At 44.1% G+C, this 19,810-nt stretch overlaps 1 protein-coding gene across 2 annotated transcripts in view; it reads right to left on the reverse strand.

The window, feature by feature from the left end:
- GOSR1 (golgi SNAP receptor complex member 1) overlaps positions 1–15,250 on the reverse strand; it is a 57,825-nt gene extending 42,575 nt beyond the window's left edge. Inside the window, exons 1-6 of one of the 2 annotated variants that reach the window (XM_075263795.1) lie at positions 15,186–15,250; positions 12,301–12,415; positions 6,048–6,135; positions 5,093–5,200; positions 2,621–2,712; positions 508–582 (exon numbers count right to left, since the gene is read on the reverse strand). In XM_075263795.1, coding sequence (XP_075119896.1) covers positions 508–582; positions 2,621–2,712; positions 5,093–5,200; positions 6,048–6,135; positions 12,301–12,415; positions 15,186–15,216 — 509 coding nt within the window. In that variant the 5' untranslated portion in view covers positions 15,217–15,250. Of the gene's footprint in view, positions 1–507; positions 583–2,620; positions 2,713–5,092; positions 5,201–6,047; positions 6,136–12,294; positions 12,416–15,185 lie in introns of both variants that reach the window. The other variant, XM_075263793.1, reaches the window with a different exon arrangement.
- Between the last annotated feature and the right edge of the window lie 4,560 nt (positions 15,251–19,810).

Here is a 19,810-nt window from a genome sequence, read left to right on the forward strand (position 1 = left end):
CCCCCACCAATCAGCAATTTATGCTCTGTCCTATAGATATTTGTGGCAATGTTGTCTACAGCTAAGTAAACTCAGGTGGACCATATGCCAACACTCCACCTCCCTCCCCATATCCCCCAGAGGAAAACCATCATAAATAACATTCTACGGAGTCTCTATTTGGAATATGCTGCATCTTCAATACCAGAAATCGGTGTCTGCAACCCATAGATACGGGTTTCCAGTGGGTAAGTGATTGGAAACAAAGAGGCTGCACAATAGTGATGACCTATTACTTTCGAGGAAGTCCCTATTCTTGTAATGAGGTCTATTCTTAAATCTTGCTGAACGTGTGTTTTGCTGTAAAGCATGAACTCTGCTCTGCATGCATAGCTGCTGGATCAGCCTATTGACTATTAGAGCTTTGTGCGGAGCAATTAGGCCACGGAAAGCTAAAATCTATACAGCGCACATTAACTCCGTATGTTTCAAGACAGAGCAGAAGCCGAGACGGCCATTTTATTGTACCTTCTGAGGTGCTCATGTTCTTTCAGGAACAGCTCCGTTCTCCTGTTGTTGACCCCGGAGCCCGTTTTGTAAGATCTGCCAAAGTAGAAAACAGCCATATGTTATACTGGCAACCAGAAAGTGAAGAGTATGAAATGACGGAAAACTGAAAGCAGCTTCTTTTTATATTGTCAAGTAAGATATGAGATTTCACAAGTAACTCATGATGTACATACAAAAGTAATCACTTTTTAGGTATTCTAAGCACGAAAGATATGTTCACATCTGCTTCAAAGCCCGCCTGATATCACCGGATGAATAAGACCTTTCAAATTAAAAACAACAGACACCCTAAGGGCCCTATTATATTCAATGGAGTCCATTAGGCTCCAAATGTACCTGCTGTATTAGCAGTCCGCCTGTCTATTGTTTTGATCCTCCAACGGACCAGAACAGGCAGGCCAATGTTAGTGTGAACCTAGCGTGGCATGTATTTAAGAAGAAAAACCTTCTCAATAGGCTGCCCTATGTAAGGACATAAACCATCAATATTAGATCTACAGGGGTCTGAGCTGTCTTACCCTTGCAGATCTATTCAGTTGTTTCAGGACAGCATGGTTCCTGGTAAATTTTACATGCGGGAAGCCATTTTTCTCACTCTCCATTTGATTTGCAGCAATGTATTTAGATACCGCAGCACTGCCCCACAAAAGTGTATGAGACAGTGCCAAACCCTGCCACTACACATTATACAGTTAGTGAGCGGTGTGGCAAAGATGGGTTATTCATGTTAAAAAGTGGATAATCCCTTTAACATAGGTGTGACAACCCTTTGCCTTCAAAACAGCATCAATTCCTTCAGGAAAACTTGAAGATAATTTTCAAAGGAATTCGGCAGGGAGGTTGGTCAAAACATCATGGAGAACTAAGCCAAGTTCTTCTGTGGATGTAGGCTTGCTCCAATCCTTCTGGCTATTCATGAAATCCCAGACAGGTCAGACAGCAGGTGAGGACAGGGACTGCGGCACTACATTTCAAAGATTTTTGTTTTCCTCCATCCATCCCAGTCATGAAATGTTTAAGGTACTCTAAATAGAGATCTCAGAGTAGTGGTCCTCTCCAAGAGTAGAGCCAATACAGCAAAGAAAATAAAGAAATCAAAAACATAGAGCACTGTCAGGATGGGGGCCGTTCCTCACAGTTCAGCGTCACGGCTTTGTGGTAAGGAACGCCCCCTCAGACAATACAGAGCTACAGACAGTGCTGTCAGGAGAGGTGATCCTCACAGCCAAGCTAGACTGTCAGGAATGCCGTTCTGACAGTGAAGAGCTATTGGTAACGGCACCAATAACTCTTGTCCCGGGGCACATAACAGGAAAGCCGACAGTGTGCTGACTTCAGTGCATTGTCAGCTTTCTAGCAGTATATAAAACCGCATGTGCCCAAGTACATGAAAGGGAGCAGTAGTGTACATGCTTGACTACCACTCCATTAACTTCTATGGAGCTGGTGGTCACGCATTAGCCTTGCTGATCAATCCACAGGGGACATGTTTCCCCCTATTCCAGTGATAACCAACATCCGCGTGGTCAGACTCCCAGCAATCATGCACTTATTCGCTATCCTGTCCATAGGGGATAGGTGTTGTCACTAAGGAAAATCCCTTTAAATTGATTTGGTCTTCTGGACAGACTTCACTGTATTTGGAAAACCCATGGAAAAAAAAATATAGAAAATCCACATTGAGACTTAAATAGATGGAGGTGTAAGGTTTCTAATAACTTTCATGGCTCTTTTCCTATTCTGCAATATGTTCAATACCACCCCAAAACCATTACGGAAAAATACACAATTGTACTAAATGCAGATGGAGCGAATCGTGCTGACGTATTCAGTGGATTTCCTTTTAAGTTACCACATAGAGTCTAATAATAATAATACCATAAACTACGAAGACTTCCTCTAATGTCCCATTGCTGTATATTGCCATATCGCTGTGTAGTAAACAGTACTGAAATAACACAAAAGGAATCTGCTCCAATATCACGGCCATAAATCTTTGAGAAGAAAGCAGCAGTCAGCACTGACCACTCAAGCCATCTGCGGAGACTCTCTAACATCATTTGTGACTTACTCAATATCCTTCCGCACTGATCCCAAGAGGTCTTCTCTTTCTCGAATTGCCTGGAAATTAGCTTTTGTTTTGTGGAATTCATGTGTGTAATCCTGTAAAACAACAGCCTCATCTATTAATAAATGGACTGGATTATTAGTTATCGCAAGTCTACAAGCACACGGATTAATAGGTAATAAAGATGGAGAACATTTTGCTAGAATTAAAAACGAAGGCATTTCACATTGTTCCCACCTACAATAAATTACCAGATATGCTCTCTTACGTAATGGAAAGCCAATAAACAGCAAATATCAGTGGTACTGGGGTTGTAGAGTGTCACGCCTGTCCACAGGTTCAGTGTGGTATTGCAGCTCAGCCCCATTCAGTTTAGAAAAGCTGACACAAACCCATGGGTAGGCATGGTGTATGTGATGGAGATTACAGCATTATCTCTTCTGTGTGTTTGTTGTGCAGTTTTTGAGAAATTTCCACTAAAACTGGACAGTGAGGAAGGAGCCCTGGTATTGATAAGCTACAGGCTCCAGCCACTGATTGACAGCTTTCTCCCTATCACTGTGCAAGGGGACAAAGCTATCAATCAGTGGTTGGAGAGTGAAGGGAGAATGGAGTGAGTTAGCTCCCAGCTCATAAGTACCAACAATGCAAGAAACTCTGTACATTTCACTGAAAAGACTCCTTCTTCACAGCAAAATGTGAGTTCTGCAACTAACAAAGTGTAACTTTCTCAAAAACTACACAATAGATACATATAAACATACCCAATAGTGAAGTCAGGGAAGGAGTAGCCAGAACCTTTCCCAGCCATTACACTGTGCATGGAACTAAACACTGTGGCTCCTGCAAACAGCTGATTGGCTGCAGATATCAAAGTCATGGAATTCCTATTTAAAAGGTCACTAACTTTATAGACAACGTAAAATCATAGAGAATGTGATTCTGGACCAAAATGTAATGCACTTTATTTAAAAATATTACTTTTTTTCTGCCTGAGGAACCTCTCTAATGCTGCTGTCTCTAGGTGTCTCCCTTCTAGGTAATTGGCTGTTCACTTCCTGTTACTAGGGAAGCCCTGTCCATAGGTAGCATCAAAAAAGCAAGACTGCTTCCTTAAGTATGAGAGGGGACTGTTCTGTGTTCACACAGTGAATGGGGAGGGGAGTTTGAGTGTACATGAATCTACTTCTGGCTGCTTGGGTGATTAGAGACAAGATATTATTCATAGACAGCATGCAGCTTTCCTGACTATGCTCATAGATCACTCTTTTTCTGAGTCAGGGATCTTTTCAGCTGCCACATGACAGCATACATTTTCAGTTCAGTATTCCTGCATCTCCTATATTATGCTCACTTGGGATTTACTCAGCTATTTGTTCAGTAACTCCTGACAGAATTACATGTAAATAAACCAGTGGCAGTAGTAATAGATAGAGGAGGGGCAAAATGCAACTTACTGTACATGCCCACAAAGCGTCAGTTCAGAGACAAATGCAAAATGTGCTGCAGCCATAATAGGATTATTCGCAGCAAAAAATGGATAGGACATCAAATATGTAGGATTATAGTGTCATAAAACAAACTGTCCAGCAAGACCGTGCAGATATCTCAACTTTTCATGAAAACTCAGGTACCCTTCAATGGTCTCAAACTAAAGTAGACTCTGTGCATAGAACTGGTACTTACCCCAATTCCAATACATGGATCTGCTGTACCTTGAACAGCACCAAGCAAGATTGGGAAAACTGTCTAGGATGTTAGAAGTTACAGCAGTCTCCTAACTGTATTCACAGCAGCGCTCCCCCCTCTCTCTGCCAGTACACAATTGTGTCTTCACCTCCAATTGGTAGACAGCACTACCCTGCTCTCTACCCCTACCAGTCACAGCAGAGCCCCTCACTTTAACAGTAGTTATGACATGGCCCCCTTTTTACTTCTCACAGCTGTGCGTGCCTCCATTTCTGCAGCTGTCATATCATGACTTCAACTTTTGCTCAGTGATAACAACACTAGTCATAGCAGACACTTATATCCTAGTGGTAAAGGCAGAGCCCCTCTGCACCAAAAGCCAAAGCAGTGCTACCCATATTTTCCCCTATACACTAACCTCCAAAATACTGGTACAGCTCTTCTAGTCATGGTGGTGACTGGACTATCACTACTCGCCTCACCGTTCCAACACCTACTCAGACTCACTCACTGCCCTCTACACAAAAGGTATGCTAGTCAATGCCTATTAAGCCAACTGAGAACAAGTCACTGTGGGGGATCAGTGAGTTGAGAATCACTATATATATTTTTTTTTTTTATTCAGAGACAAAATGAAATTGGCAGGACAACCCCCCTCAATACTGTCTCCATTTCCTTGTTTTTCCCATCACATGTATTTTTAACTAATATGCCGGCACTAATGCAGAAGGGGTCTCCCCTTCTAAAAACCATGGTTTCCAGCACACTCCTATTTATACAACTTACCTGCAGTATATCTCGGTGTCTCTGTAATGTGTGCATTAGTGCTGCATTTATTGACGTCACGCCTGCTGTACTGCTGTACTCCGCCATTTTGTCATTCACCCCAGTAAGCTGAAGTAATAAAAGACAAATTAAATAAAAGTAACAAAAGGGAAATGCTCCAACCTAGACACACAACCCATAGGGGGCTCTCGCTCTTTTTTTACTCCTCTGGTGACCTGCACTTTTCCCAGTTCAAGATGGCCCTATCATTCTTGGACCCCTGCAAGGATTTACTCTATTTCTTAGTCGCCAGCATGGCCTTCCTCTCATTCCTGGTTTCCTTGGATAAGGGCAGGTTCACACCTGCGCCCGGTCTCTGCTTTCAGGTTTCCAACTTATGCCCAAGAAACTGGACAGGAGACGGAAACCAGCAGTCACTTTTCAAACCCATTCACTTGAATGGGTTTGCAAAGTGTCCGCCCATGAGCGTTTTGTGGTCTCCGTGGTGGAAGATTTTTTTTTTTTAACCAGCCACAGAGTTGGACATGCAGGACTTTGTGTCTGGTTAAAAAAAAACTGTTTCGCCGCGGAGACCACAAAACGCTCAAAGGCGTACACTGTCTGCCAGGTTTCCATCTCCTATCTGCAGAAGACGGAAACCTAAAAGCGGAGACCAGGGCGCAGATGTGAACACGCCCTTAGTGGGTGGGACGCAGTTTCCGTAATGTACATTATAATGAGTGGAAAACTGGTCACTGAAAAAAATACTGGTGTTTAAGAGGGGGTGTCTTATCAAAGGAGTGACCTTCTTGGGGAGGTTTCATTGTATTCTACAATCTGAGTAAATGGGTAACATCTGCAGCTGTGTGTGGTTGCCTATATCGGGGCAATACATTTGGGATATTCTCAGTATATATGCTGACATTACACCACAACAGGTCCTTATACAGTACAGGCAAATGATATGTGCAAATACCTTTGTCAGGAGCTGTTCAATCTCTACCGCCATGGTCTCAAACATATGATCCTGACTTGATCCATTTAAGAGCGGAGTAGTATCAGAACTGTGGGAAGAAATAGCACAATTCACATTTTCAACCATAAAATAATAATAATAATAATATATTTTAAAGAAGCCAAAAACCTATTGTAAAGTGATTGTGTGAATACACAATCACAGTCTTGGCCTGTGTTAGGTCCATACAGATATAGATAATGTATCACCATTTTTTATTTATTTTCTGATTGTAATTTTTTTTTTTTTTTATTCTTTAGTGATATGCTTTACGACCAAGTCATGGCCATAAACAGCAACAGACTGGAGCCAACTCATTGCAATCTATGGAAGAGTATTTTAGGCATGTTCTGTGTGGGAAGGGGAGTAGATGAGATGTGACAACATCTATTGTCAGTACTGGATACAATGATGGGTCACTATGGGTATTTTCTATAGAGATGCTATCTTTTACTGTAATCTTCTCGGTCTAGTATGTGATGTAAATGAGGTAATGGCTACACAGAAGACCCCTACAGAACCGGAAAGGGCCCATTTATTATTAGGCTTACTGGCAAGAGTGAAAATTGCAGAATTTTGTACTATTTAATTTCTTTTAAAGGGATCCTATTACTTAAACATAATTTTTTCTAAGTACCACGTCGGAATAGCCTTAAGAAATGCTATTCGTCTCCTACCTTTCATTGTCTTCTCCGCGCCGCCGTTCGCCTACAATCCCGGTTCCTGTCGGTATGCTAATGAGCTCCCTCGCAGCGCTGGGGGCGGGCCCCAGTGCTCAGACAGCACTGGGGGCGTCCTCAATGCTGCGAGAGAACTCACACCGGCGCCGCCTCCTCTTTTTCAGCAATGTCATCTTCAGCCTCTTCTTCCGGCGGTGGTTTGTAAATGAGTATATTATATATGCACACAATACTGTGCAAGCAGCCATTTTCTCATGGCCTGTGGGCATGAGCAGTCTGCTCTGCCCAAGGCCTTAGAAGTTACAAGCTACCGCCGGAAGAAGAGGCTGAAGATGACATTGCTGAAAAAGAGGAGGCGGCGATGGAGAGAGTTCTCTCGCAGCATTGGGGATGCCTCCAGTGATGTCTGTGCTCTGGGGCTCGCCCCCAGTGCTGCAAGAGAGCTCATTAGCATACCGACAAGAACCGGGATTGTAGGCGAACAGCGGCACGGAGAAGACGACGAAAGGTTAGGAGATGAATAGCCTTTCTTAAAGGTATTCCGACATGGTACTTAGAAAAAAATCATATCTGAGTGATAGGATCCCTTTAAAGTAGGTGACTTGGAAAATTAGAAAAAAATATGTTTAACATAAAAATTTTCTTTAAAAGATAGGTTATAAGTTCACAAGCAAACAATTCCATCATCCAGACTCCTCATTTTCCACCAGATGGGAAAAAATAATCGGATGATGTTCAGGTGGATTTGGCCTAGACCTGCCATTGAAGTGAGCAGGAAATCTTTCCAACAGCAACAGGAAGATTTATTTGCACATTTTATCGCGAAATATGCCACATGAACCTCGCCTAAAACTACAGATTGAGAACAAGCTATTTTTTATGCACTTGCACATTATTCATTTTGGAACAACTGATGCGACGGTCGTACATAAAGTACAAAATAAGATCACTGTACATGATTTGTTGCATCGCTGTCCACATAATTCAATAATGGTTTCTAGATATTGGTCTACCACTTCTCACAATAACTCATATAATAGCGTAAAGGTATATTAAGTCATCCTGTATATAAAAGATATACAAGTCATCTTCAATTGTTTCATTTATAATGCAGGTTAATGCATGTAACATTATTAACCTGTAGATGTGGAATTACAGGAGCTCTCCCATCCCCTGAAAATATTCCAAAATTAGACTTGCTTTACTGCTGAAGAAAGCCTGTCAGCATTGATTTTATGCATCCTACATCCTATAAATAGAGCCCGGTGCTCGGAGTCAGAGACACATCAAAAGCACATTTTTCAGTAAAGGAAAAAAATAAGACAGATGACAGTAACCCCTGCCATGCTTGGCCATGAAGACCACACTGACAATGAAAACAGTGCTGGGTTTTTGTTTCCTACATTCACACTGGGATTATTAACAGTATATTGGTTATTGGGATATTTTGATGTGTTAAATATTACCGGGCATTGAAATGCAGATAAAACCTTCAATTGTGATAATGTGGTCAGCTTTCCATACAGGCCTTTGTGTGATACCCTAGAGCAGTGGTTCTTAACCTTGTTTGAGGTACCGAACCCACCAGTGTCATATGCACATTCACCGAACCCTTCTTTAGTGATAAATCAAAAAAGATTTTTTTCCAAATTCAAGACATAGGTATAGGTCTTTTACTGGTACACAAAATGAACCGTGCATAGGGCCTAGGGTTCGATCGAACCCTGCTTAAGAACCACTGCCCTAGAGGCAGTGCTATGTCTATGGGCTGGGTGATTAACTGAAAAAATAACCGAAATGGAACATCAACCAAGATAACCAATATGCTTATTTCGGTACAATATTTGCAGTCTGAAACGTCCAAAACGAAATTATTATACTCAGGGGTCCCCAGAGTTTAATAAGCAGTGACCCTAGGAGAGTGAGAAAACATAGTAACAGTGTTACTCACCTCTCCTGGGCTCTGGTGCCACTCCCTGCTGTCTTTGGCATTTCTTCCTGTCATCAGGGAAGGCTGAGGCCTATAATTTGGCATTGCAATGCTTGATCACCTCCCCTGTGCCTTCACTTACTATTCTCTGAGGTCTGAAGAGGCCCCAAAGTATAATAGCAGTTGCAGTTCAGCTGTGTTTGGCCCAAACAAAATCGCCGGGTGAATCTCGTGAAGTTCACCCAACAATCATCCCGCAAATTGGTGTGGCCTAAATAAACACAATTAATCGTAATCGAGGTCGTCCAGTCGTACTGAAACACCTCCTCAACATTAACACACTACAGCTTTAGTTGAAGGGATACTGTCATCTGTCCACGGGGCCCAAACCACAGCCAGCATGAAATTCAGCCTTTGCTCTGAAAGGTTACAGTGTTTCAGAGAAATTCCAGTTTTAGATACCACCCAGACACAGAGGAATGAATCCAGGCACGGGGAGAGGAGATTGACTTCTTTCCAGCCTGCTCAGCTTGACTGACAGGTCTCTCCCTGTTTGATCAAATGGTGAAACCTGTCAATCATAGCTGAGCAGGGATAGGAGAAGTCTCAGATCAGACACCTCTCCTTCCTCCAGGCTCTAGTTATACAGTAAAATGTAGTCTGGAGGCATCAGGAACCCCTCAGGATTTCATGATGCCCTTAGTTTGAGGCAGCATGAACTTGAAGGCAGGTACCCTTTAAAGGCATTCTCCAAGAATTAGGCAAAAAAAAAAAAAAAAAAAAGCCAGGGTACTTACCCAGATGGATGCCTGAATACTTTCAGTAAGATGCAGGAGTTTTGGGTTGTTGTTTTTTTTTTTTATTTATTGGAATATGATTGCAAAAAATAAAATGGTCTCCAGCACTGTCCACTGTGTAAAACCCATTATAGAATTATCTAGGACATGGGGATTCAGAATCATTGTGGGGTGGGGCTTAATACCATTGTTTTGTGTGTAGCAGCCAGAGATGATTTCACCGGTCACAGCTTCAGTCTCCGCAGATGATAATGGAGTGGCTGACTACAGAAGCGGGGCTCCTCCACTCTCACTAACTGATACTGCAGCCGCACCACGCCCTCTAGCAACAAGGAACCTGTCCTTGTTACATTCTAGGACGGGTTCCACAAAGAAGACAGCACTGTGTCCATTTTGTTTACTAGAATAATACCCTTTAGGCTGAGGCCCCACATTGCGGAAATGCAGCTTTTTTTGTGGCAGATTTTGCTGCGTTTTTTGGAGCCAAAGTCAACAGTGGCTACAAAGGAATGGGAAATATAAAGGAAGATCTTACACTTCTCCCTTCTGCTCAATCAACTCCTGGTTTAGGCTCAAGAAAACGACACAAAATCTGCAACAAAAAACTGCGTTTCCAAAATGTGGGGCCTTAATCTAAATGGGTTTTCCAGCCAAATCGAGTTTTCATACTGATAACCTATCCACATGTGCAGCACCGCTCCTATTCAAGTAACAGAATCAGCACTGCAGATGTCCAAAACCACTGCTATGCAGTATGACATGAATAGGAGCAGGGCTACACACGCTGCTGTCCACCTTCTGGGACCGAAAGCTGCTGCAACAGATAATCTGTGCATAGTCCGGGTGAGGACCCCAACAAATCACATACTGATGACCTATCCTATCATTTGGAAAACCCCTTTGAGTCCAGGGCCCAATGTGGCAGACTCCCATCCACACATTGCAAAAGAATACCCGCAACGGAAATGCTGCGATTTCTAAAATCGTCGCCTTTTTGCAAATTGTTGCATGTCAATTATACCTACGGAAACACTGGCATTCTCCCTATAGGTATAATTGACGCAGGAAGTCCGCAGAGAAAAACTGTGCAGACTTTCTGTGAAAAGCGCTGTGGGAAATACCGCAATGCATTTCAGCTACAGTCTTTCCTGCCGCACCCGCTACATCGAGCCTTAGCTTAAAGAGGACCTTTCGTGGTCCGGGGCACAGGCAGTTCTATATACTGCTGGAAAGCTGATAGTGCACTGAATTCAGCGTACTGTTGGCTTTCCCGATCTGTGCCCCGGGTAAAGAGCTTTCAGTCCCGGTACCATAGTTCTTTACAGTCAGAAGGGCGTTCCTGACAGTCTGTCAGGTATGTCCTTCTTCAAAGCAGCGCCTATCGCGCTGTACAGTGTGAGCGGGGAGGAATACCTCTCTCCTCTCCAGATCATACTTGTCTATGGATGAGCACTGTGAGCAGAGGGTCCTCTTTAATACATGTATTTAGGCACCACGTCAAGTACCTTAAACTTTTTTTTTTATTTTCTGATCAATTACTGCATAACCGCTTTAAGGCTAGGTTCACACCTGCACTCGGTCTCCACAAGGGGTTTCCGTCCCCGAATCCTCTTATCCTCTGCCTTTTTTGGGCAGAAACCCGGTGGACCCCACTATAGTGAACCACTATGGGGTCCGCGGGTAACCGCTTTTTTAAAAGGATTAGGTTTACGTTTGTGGGATCTCCAAGTGGACCCCAGGAATGGAAACCCAAATGCAGGTGTGAACCTAGCGTGAGCTGTAATGTTCTAGAGTAGCGAGTTAGACCTTCAATGTTTTAGTTACTGATGCCCTAAACTAACATTGCCAGGGATTCCCTAAAAACACCGACAAAATCCTAAACCGTAGTATAAAACAATTATTTCTTCCTTAATCTTAATGTCAGTTTACACTCAATGAAACTGTTGTAAGACAATTGGTGGTTGGAAAAACAGTTGGTGAGTAATTTCTATAACCACTGCCAGGTGACATTTCCTCTGTCAGGGCACACCTTTACTGTCCAAAAAGCCATTACAATAGATATTTACAGCAAAATATTCAATAGCTACTTTTAACAATTACACAGTCCAGTCATATTAATGTGACCACCGCCTATTTTTGATGTTAAATAACCAATCGCAGAAGGAGCGTGTCATCAACCAAGGGTGCACTCATCATTGTGGAAGGCACGATGGATCAACACAAGTATGCATTTATGCTTGCGGACCATGTTCACCCCTACATGTGAATTGTTTTTCCTCAGGATGATGGCATCTACCAGCAGGACAATGTGACGTGTCATAAAGCTCGCAGTGTACGTGCGTGTGGTTCAAGGAGCACCAGGATGAGTTTACCGTACTCCCTTGGCCAGCAAATTCCTCGGATTTGAACCCAATCGAGAATCTGTGGGACCACCTCGATCGGGTTGTTTGCGCCATGGATGCTCAACCGCGTAACCTAACGCAGCAGGCCACGGCACTGGATTCGGCATGGCTCAACATCCCAGTGACATCCCCTCTCTTCCTGCACGTCGCGAGGCGGTCCGCTCTGCCAAAGGTGGTTATTCTGAATGTTGACAGGATGTGACTGGACTGTGTATAACCAATAAAGATTATTTTTATGTCCACAACCTATGAAACTCAACAACACCTACACAATTTTCGTTGCAGAATAAAGCATAATATGAGAATGATAAGGTCATTAGAATTTTAACTTAAAAAAAAAATATTAACAGGAAAAAATTAAAGAACAAGAAATAAATGATAAAAAAAATCAGGTAGTACCTATACCTGTCGCGTCTTCCCTCTCTCGAGTTACTGTGGGAGTAGCTTGTGCACAGCTTGCTAAAGGAAACTAATTTGAGATCGAGCTCATTCTCCAGTTGTCTCGCCTGCTTCCTCAGATCTGTTCATAGAAAAGAATATACAGTTACATGTCCATATATATAACAGTGTGCTTAACGCTGGGTTCACATTAGCGTCACCATTGGAGGACCAGAACAATGGATAGGCAGGCTGCTACAATAGCAGCAGAACATGTCCGACAGACCCCATTTACTATAATAAATAAACACAAACTTGGCAAGTCTATAAAATATAAAAGCGAAGATCACTCCGCACAGAGAACTAAATGACCCCAAAGTCTTCCTTCTTTCTTCTTCTGTTCCTTAGCTGCTATGGACTCCTAGTTAGAGATGAGCGAGTACTGTTCGGATCAGCCGATCCGAACAGCACGCACCATAGAAATGAATGGATGCACCTGGTACTTCCGCTTTGACGGCGGCCGGCCGCTTAACCCCCCGCGTGCCGGCTACGTCCATTCATTTCTATGCGAGCGTGCTGTTCGGATCGGCTGATCCGAACAGTACTCGCTCATCTCTACTCCTAGTATATCTTCTCTTCTCAGCATATGTGTGTCTACTTCTGTAATACATTACTGTGTATCATTCTGTATCGGTATTACTATGCTGCTGTAACATGCTGAAATTTCACCACTGTGGGACTATTAAAGGATTATCTTATCTTTTAAGTTGGCTGATATGACTGACCGTGTGACCCTGGAACTCAGGCCCTTCGACTATTTGACTTCAGAATTACACATCCTCCCAAACTGACTGGTTCCACTATAGCCAAATTTCGCACTTTATTTTGGCTCTCTTTGGCTCCTTGCGGGTCTCTGTTCCTACAATTTTCGAGAGATTTTGTAGGTCCGGCACCTCTACTACGGGCCTACAGTTTAATCTAAAATAAAATAAATAAATCTCCAAGAATTCCATCTTTAGGCTCCATTCACACAACTGTATTTTGGTCATTGTTCTTTTTTATTGGATAGCGCACTGACGTATTCTTTTCTATGGCCCATACAAAACGACATATGGGTTTGTGGAATACATGAATGGCACACGGATGCCATCCATTCCATTGTTCCATACAGGGAACATGGCCGTATATATGTAGCCTTAGTCAGGAGCAGCTTCCATAACAGAATATGAGCATTACAGCAAGAGTCCCATACTGTATTCAGGAGTCTAGGAGACAGGACAGGAGAGTGCAAATGCGATTTTTTTTTATTTATTTTTTTGCAGATTTATCAACATCCACAGCACACCCTGAAATCCAGAGTATTTAATAGTTGAGTTTAGTTTAGTAGAACTGCAACAGTCCCTGTCTCTATATTCACCAACACACAGATCACGAGCGATTATTTTCTATAGTTTCAGTTGTACAGACCTGTACTTGGAAATGCAACAAACAGTTGCCATATAAATAAAGATATATTCTTACTTCAGCTGATCAGGACATACAGGTTTCCCATTTTTTACTACGAGCCACAAAAACAATTCTAGAAAACTGATTTGTTGCATTGACGCACATGGGAACTTCCTCGAATACCAGTCAGCCATTGGCATCACTAGATGATACGATTCATTACTTATCATTTGTACAGGTCACCATATATACCATGTCACCTGGATTTGTTAGTTTCACTCAATAAACACACCTTTGTTACAACTACTTCCTGATGGAGTGCCTCTAATATATTATAAGCTATTATGTGTCTGTGACAGGCCCTTATGATAGCACCTGAGACCCCATACAGTGTGCAGAACCATTTCTCCCAGGAATCAGTGCTGTCCTTGTGAACATAGTCTCTCAATTGTAATTAAAGACGACCTTTCTCCACCTCCAGCAAAGGTCCCATTTTTATACCAATAAATAGTCGCTGCTCCTCTGATTCTGAAAGAATTTTTTTTCTCTAGCTCCCACCGTTTCCAAGCAATCCATGCTGTTAGTTTTAGTGCCTGATATGCTATTACGTCTCTGTACTGTCAGGCAGGAGCAGACAAGGGGTGCGATTCTGAGCTCTGACAAGAGGATGTAATTAGTAGAAAACCCCTTTAAGTTCCTTACTACTTCAACATAATTGCTACCTACCATTGAATGGCAATATCTGTGATCAAATCTGGAGGTTGAACATCTGTCCTGATCGCACAGCAGCAATACAGGAGAACTCACCGAGTCATGCTACTGTGTCACAGGACAGATTTATAGAATACATGAATAACTCCATTCCCTGACAGCAAGCAAAGATCTTCCATTTTCCATAGTCTGTCATTTAGATACAGCTGAATCGGCTTAATTTATAGGAAATTAAATTAAATCTAAAAGGCAATGATGTCACTAGCCCTACTAAGGGCGGTATGTCAGAACCGCGGATTTCATGGCAGAGGCAACAACGACAACATGATCCGTTGTTTGCACCATAGACGGATGAGCTGATCTGTTTGTCACTGGTCGCCATTATGTTCCGTATAGTATACGCCAAGTTCACCACGTTACATGTGGGGCAGTATAATGACATCATCATGACACAGTACATAGACTCTATTACAGTCTACACAGAGCAGACTTCAGGTTGTAATAGACATAGTCAGGCCTCTAATCCATACATCAGTATTATGGCTGCTCTGGACAGAAGGGGCAATTTCACTTGTATGAGGCATATCACAGCTCAGTAATAGGAAAGTCTTCCATGTTGAGGGATATTTCACTACACTGAAGCTGATATGTCTCCTCCTGAGCAACCACCGCGCTACCAGCAGCCCAGCCAGAGTGCCCACACACGTATTCCCCGGTACACCCGGTACTGTCTGTCTTTACGATTCGTTTCTCACCTTCCCAGTAGTTACTGCTTCCCGCCGCCATCTTTGTTGTCCAACGTCACCCAGTCCGGCGAGTCGTTCATAGAGATGAGAAAGATCGGCTAGATAGCCGGTATGACGAGCCAAAGAATTTTCGCACAAAGCGAATGTGAGACAGCGACCCCTGCTGACTGAACTATAAAGTGCTACCGTGTTGTTCTCAGGATGATATGACTATGAGCAGTGCACAGTATTGCCTTCTATAGTAGTCATTGCCAGTACATTTATCAGCTGATTTACCATTCATTACTCAGCACAGTGCTAACTTATAGTCCGTGGTAACAAAACAGGCAACTCATACTGTAAGATAGGTTAAATAACCTGTTAACATAACTATACAATATATAGATGTGTGTGTGTGTGTGTGTGTGTGTGTGTGTATATATATATATATATATATATATATATATATATATATATATACAGAAGGGGCAATTTCACTTATGTGTGTATATACACATATTAGCCTCTGCCAGCGACTTCATCTGCGTGTTGTTGGTGTCGATGACCCATCTATATTCAGAAAATTGCTGCCGTCGATGGTCTGTCTGCTATGGCGTTTCTGCAACTCTTAAAGAGGACCTTTCATCAGATTGGACACAGGACCAGGACAGTCTTAAACCACCATGCCTGTGTAAAGTCTCCATGACGTGAAGCGTAACGGTGAAGCCGGTAACTTAATCCTTGGGTAATATTGTTCACCTCTGACAGTCCTCGTTGGCTGAGCTCTCAAGATGGCCACCCTTCCATGTACATCCGTGAATGATGGGTGCAGGAGAGAAGGTGGTTCCAATTCGGGCAGCCACTAGTTAGGACTGTGGCTCCAAAGGTAGGCTCTTAGGAAAAACAAAGCCATGTAAACCAGGGTGTGACAGGGACAATCCCGTGGGCTGATCGACGCCATTTACCACAGGTGGGAAGCCAGAACTGTATGCAAACTAAGACACTGGAGAACCTACCTTACCTTCAAGGGTACTTCTGGATCCAACCCTTGGAGAGACATGACATGCATCAGGTCCTCCTCAATGATAAGACTTAATCCTTTATATATCCATTTGAGGCCTTTCTACTGAATCCTTGATATGGCGACCCATATCGCACTATTCTTTGACATTGTGTATCTTTCGCTGACTTACATTTGAAACATGTAAGCCCTGCTATATTATTGAGAGGTGAAAGCATGCAGTTCTTTTTTTAGAAATCTCTATATGAACTCATCCGTAGGGCTCGTTCACACAGGGCAAGAGGGAGTGGATTTTGGCGCGGAATTCACGTCATAATCCGCCCCCTCACAATAGAGCTCTATGTAGACCACTAGCTTACTTTTTTTCCGTGAGCGGCATGTTGCTGCTCATGGAAAAAAGAAGCGAGCTACCCTTTCTTCAGGCGGATTCCGTGGCTGATTCAGCCCCGGCATCCGCCTCGCAGCAGCACCATCCAGACTAGGCCCATTCATTTGGGCCTACTCCGGACCGGGAAGCCACGACTGTCAGAAGCCACAACAGCTGTGGCAGGCGAATTTTGGCCCTATTCTGACGCGGCTTCCTGCAGCAGAATCAGGTCCAAAATACGCCATACCACACCCCGTGTGAACGGGGCCTTACAAAACCTGAACTTATGTTTTTCCCCTAATCCATATACAGAGCATAACATGGTCTCCATAACAAAACTTGGAGCTCCATTCTGTCATGATCACCTTAAGTAGCAACAAATTTATTATTTTTGTCTCCTTTACAAACAAAGATAACACTCATAGTAACATAAAAGTATAGATAATGCACACAAATACAGTTGTGCTAAAAAGTTTACATACCCCAGCAGACTTTTATTTTACTTTATTTTTTTATTTTTTTTTATTTTTTTGTGTGTGTGTGTGGGGGGGGGGGTTTGACCTTTTTTCAGAGAATATGAATGATAAGACAAAACCTTTTTCTCCACTCATGGTCAGTGGCTGGGTGAAGCCATTTGTCGTCAAACTTCTGTGGGGGTTTTTTCTTTTTAAATCCTAATGACAACCAAAAACATCAAAATGACCCTGTTCGAAAGTTCACATCCCCCAGTTCTTAATACCATGCATTGCCCCCTCTAACATCAGTAACAGCTTGAAGTCTTTTGTGGCAGTGGATGAGGCTCTTTAATTTCTCAGATGGTAAAGCTGTCCATTCTTCTTGGCAAAAAATCTCCAGTTCCTGTAAATTCCCGGGCTGTCTTGCATGTCCTGAGCGCTTGAGATCTCCCCAGAGTTGCTCAATGATATTGAGGTCAGGAGACTGAGATGGCTGCTCCAGAACCTTCACTTTCTTCTGCTGTAGCCAATGACAGATCAACTTGGCCTTATGTTTTGGATTGTTGTCATGTTGGAATGTCCAAGTACGTCCCATGCGCAGCTTCCTGGCTGATGAGTGCAAATTTGCCTCCAGTATTTGCTGATAACGTGCTGCATTCATCTTTCCTTCAGCTTTCACCAAGTTTCTTGTGCCTTTGAAGCTCACACATCCCCACATCATCAGTCATCCCCCTCCATGTTTTACCGTAGGAATGGTTTATGGTTGTGGCCAAAAAGTTAGATTTTTGTCTCATCACTCCAAATGACCTTTATCCAGAAGTTTTGAGGCTTGTCTCTGTGCTGTTTGGCGTATTGAAGGTGAGATTCTTTGTGGCATTTGCACAGTAATGGCTTTCTACCAGCAACTCAACCATGCAGCCCATTTTTCTTCAAGTGACTACTTATTGTGCATCTTGAAACAGCCACACCAATAGTTTTCAGAGAGTCCTGTATTTCAGCTGATGTTATATGTGGGTTTTTCTTTGCATCCCAAACAATTTTCCAGACAGTTGATCTGGTTGATCTACCTGACCGTGGTTTGGTTTTTACAGAGCCCCTGAGTTTCCATTTGTTAATCACAGTTTGAACACTGCTGACTGCCATTATCAATTCTGTGGATATCTTTTTGTATCCCTTTCCTGTTTTATACAGTTCTACTACCTTTTCCCCCTACGCCCAACAGCAGCACAACTGGGGTATTCCTGCCCCTATGAGCTGTTAGGACAGGTGGAATTTTTAATTACCTAACAGCTTTTGACCTCTATAAGAGGCCGGAAGACCTGCTCCTCCCTTGTGTTTTTTTCTGTCCTGTGGGACAGGACAGGTGGTCAGGGGGGGAGCAGATGTTCTGACCTCCTATAGGGGTCCACTACTCTCCCCCACCGGTACCTGACAGCAGAAGATCTTTTTCTGGACATCCTCTTTTTTCAGCAGAGGTCCCCTTCTCCCGGCGGGTACCCTGCCGGCTCGTGCACGCTCCTGTCCGGCTGGCGCGCCGGGTCGGGGCTTTCCCCTAGGAACGCTAGACCTAGGAACCTTTCTCAGGTTCCTCCGGTCCGCCGTCTAACAGGGTCCGCCGCACATGTGCAGTGCGCGGGTCTCGCGGCGGACGGGCAGAGAACAACCCCTAGACACGAGCATTGCACGGTAGTTCGGGAGGGGGGTCCCCCGGTCCTGGGGACCATACCTGGGTCAGATCCCCCTCCCCCTGTCTTCTCCCCTCCCCTTTTTTTCATGAGATTCTGGCTCCGTTGTAGCCCCTACCCCTTGGGCGGGGCTCCGGGCAAAACCCCGCCCCCTGGCCTATTTAAGTCCCCTTAGAGCTTCAGTTAGTGCTTGTCGCTCCCGTTGCAAACACATCAGTTGGTGAAGCTCCCTGGTCAATTTCTGTGCTGGAGAACTGTCTTCATTGACTAAGGTTTGGTGGACATGGCCGGGGGGGGGGGAGAGGTTGGGGAGTTGCATCTCTGAGTGCAGTAAGTAGTTAGTGTATCCTTTTTTTTCCTCCTCAGAATGTCTTCTTCTTCCTCCACTGTTCCGCCTAGAAGGAAGGCTACTTCCAAAAGGAAGCATCTGGCGTGCGCTTCTTGTAGAGTGCCGCTGCCTGATGACTCCCAATATCGCTTCTGTCAGGGGTGCAGGGCCCCCTCTGTTGAAACAACTCCCATGCGAGAGATGGTGTCCTGGGTGAAGGGGTACGTCCAGGACTCCATGAAAAGAATGGAAGCCGTCTCCCTGGCCAAGAGGCCACGGCTGGATTGCGAATTGTCCCTGCCGCCTCTGGAAAAGCTGCGCCTCAGGGATGTGGAGTCGTCTTCTAGTACGGAGGAGGAGAAGGAGATTTTTCCCCTGGACAAAATGTCCAGAGTATTCAAGACCCTAAGAATCAGAGACCGGGAAGGCGGGGAAGGCTCTAGCCGTAGGTCTCGTACCTTCAGGCCCTCTTCGGAGATGCTCCGCCTGATGGAGGGCGAATGGAGGCACCCGGAGAGATCCTTTGCGCCATCCACACGCTTCAAGGCACTTTTTCCCGTCTCTGAGAGTCAACTAAAGGCGTGGGGTCCCCCGCCAAAGGTGGACGTCGCCGTGGCCAAGTTATCAAGGCGCTCCATCCTATCATCAGAGGACGGCTCGGGCCTCAGGGACCCCATGGATCGCCGAGTCGAAGGATCTTTGAGGCGTGTATATTCGTCCGCCTCTGCCCAGGCCTCTTTGGGCATGGTCGCGAATGAGGTAGCAACTGGCTTACGCGCAGAACTGTCATCCCTGGCCA

Source organism: Leptodactylus fuscus, chromosome 2 (assembly GCF_031893055.1).
Source record: "Leptodactylus fuscus isolate aLepFus1 chromosome 2, aLepFus1.hap2, whole genome shotgun sequence".
NCBI lineage: Eukaryota > Metazoa > Chordata > Amphibia > Anura > Leptodactylidae > Leptodactylus > Leptodactylus fuscus.